General features: G+C 38.4%; 1 protein-coding gene across 1 annotated transcript; it reads left to right on the top strand.

The window, feature by feature from the left end:
- The first annotated feature begins 365 nt into the window (after positions 1 to 365).
- On the top strand, positions 366 to 1,850 carry LOC110625658 (galactolipase DONGLE, chloroplastic). Its single transcript, XM_021771296.1, has one exon. It carries the CDS (start codon positions 366 to 368, stop codon positions 1,848 to 1,850), a length of 1,485 nt encoding a protein of 494 aa, XP_021626988.1.
- Positions 1,851 to 2,124: the final 274 nt, after the last annotated feature.

Genomic DNA, 2,124 nt, shown 5'->3' with positions numbered 1-2,124 from the left:
AAAAAAATTTTTTTTTTAATTATACGCAGCAGAAGATGTGACTGTGTGAAACTAAACGCCTTAAAATCCCATTTATACAAATAAATAAAATAAAAATCCTCTAACCGACCACTATTAGCCAAAAACAAAAAAATTAAATTAAATTAACCAGGAGTTTTGAAAACACAACCCTTAGTCAAATACTCGCCAAACATGCCCTTTTACTTTCTTTTGCTCATCTTTCCTTTCCTTTTTCCGTCCAATCCCCTGTACTCCCACCCTCCAAATTCTCGGCCCCCCGACTATATAAATCCACCACTCTTCGCTCCTCCAACTAATCTCCATCCTCGGCTCACTCTCTCTCTCTCTACCCTCCTGCTTCTCCAATGGCTTCCAAAGTCTTCGTGCCAAAACCTAGTGCGAACCATATTGTAGTTTCAGTTGAAAATAAGCCATCCCGTTCCCATTCTTTTGGGCAAGTTTGTTTACCAAAGAAAAGAAGCGAAAAGATTTATTCTTCTTCTTCTTCCTCTTCATTATCTTCATCATCATCGACTCATGTTGCCTCTGCTAATACGATCCCATTAGCAGCTATTTCCACAGCCAAATTTGCCAAAAGTGTCAGTACTAATACTACTAGCTCTACTTTGGCTCAACTCTGGAGAGAGATTCAAGGCTGTAATAACTGGGAAAACCTGGTTAAACCATTGCATCCTCTTCTTCGACAAGAGACCATTAGATATGGTGAGTTTGTCGCTGCTTGTTATAAAGCTTTCGATCTTGATCCCAACTCAAAACGTTACTTGTGTTGCAAATATGGCAAGGACAACATGTTTAACCAAATTGGAATGGACAATTCCGGCTATCAAGTCACTAAATACATCTACGCCACTCCAGATGTTAATATTCCCATTCAGCATGGTGCCTCTTGTGGCCGCTGGATTGGCTATGTGGCTGTATCTTCTGATGATACCGTTAACAGGCTCGGCAGGAGAGATATAGTCATTACATTTCGAGGAACAGTGACTAAACATGAATGGTTTGCCAATTTCATGAGCTCTCTCACTCCTGCGAGGCTAGATCCTCATAATCCACGACCAAATGTGAAGGTAGAATCTGGATTTTTGAGCTTATACACTTCAGATGAAAGTGACAACAAGTTCGGACTAGAAAGCTGTCGCGAACAGCTTCTATCTGAAGTGTCAAGACTGCTAAACAAGTACAAAGGAGAGGAAATCAGCATATCCATGGCAGGCCACAGCATGGGAAGTTCACTTGCTCTTCTTCTTGCTTATGATATTTCAGAGCTTGGATTGAACAGACTCAACAATCCAACCATGGATATTCGAGTGACTGTGTTTTCATTTGGAGGACCAAGGGTAGGTAACACAGGGTTCAAGGAGAGATGTGAGGAATTGGGAGTTAAAGTGTTGAGAATTGTGAATGTTAACGATCCAATCACAAAGCTACCTGGGGTTTTTCTAAATGAAAATTTTAGGGTTTTAGGAGGAAGATATGAGTTCCCATGGAGTTGCTCATTATATTCTCATGTGGGTGTTGAACTAGTCTTGGACTTCTTCAACATGCAAAACCCTTCACGTGTTCATGACTTGGAAGCCTATATCAGCAGCTTACTGGCAAAATGCTCCAAGCGATCTTCATCAGAAGAGGATGATGATCATCATCATGAGGTATATTTTCTGAACAAAGCAAAGGAGTTGCTATTGTCCGCTAAAAAGTTGAACTTGTTGCCAATGAAAATTGCTGTAAGCAATATCATAAACTCGGTTCAGTCTCAAAACGCTGAATTCTTGATAAATGAACAAATCTTAGGATGGATGAATACCTTAACTTTGTATATGCTTTTCTAGTGTATATATATGTATATGGAAGAAGCCTACTAGAACTACATGTACATTAGGGAAGATGTTGTTAGCCTTTTAAAACAAGTCTTCAAGATATTTTATCAAGATTATGAATACATTCACATGTGTTGTGATCAATCTAGTCACAATACTTCAACACTTGTTATAGAAAATTAATTAACTCAACTTGTGCTATTAATTAAGTTTTAGAGATTCCTAAAGTTTAAACCTATGCCTCTATTAGACAATACAAAAATTTTTAACAATATTTAGCTATTTT

The sequence above is a fragment of the Manihot esculenta genome, chromosome 11, assembly GCF_001659605.2.
Source record: "Manihot esculenta cultivar AM560-2 chromosome 11, M.esculenta_v8, whole genome shotgun sequence".
NCBI classification, from domain to species: Eukaryota; Viridiplantae; Streptophyta; class Magnoliopsida; order Malpighiales; family Euphorbiaceae; genus Manihot; species Manihot esculenta.
Note: the sequence above shows the minus strand (reverse complement) of the source record. Positions and strands in the feature narration are given on the sequence as shown.

What these genes read in the sequence shown, in the direction of transcription:
- LOC110625658 (XM_021771296.1), top strand. Translation starts at nt 366, where the DNA reads ATGGCTTCCAAAGTCTTCGTGCCAAAACCTAGTGCGAACCATATTGTA.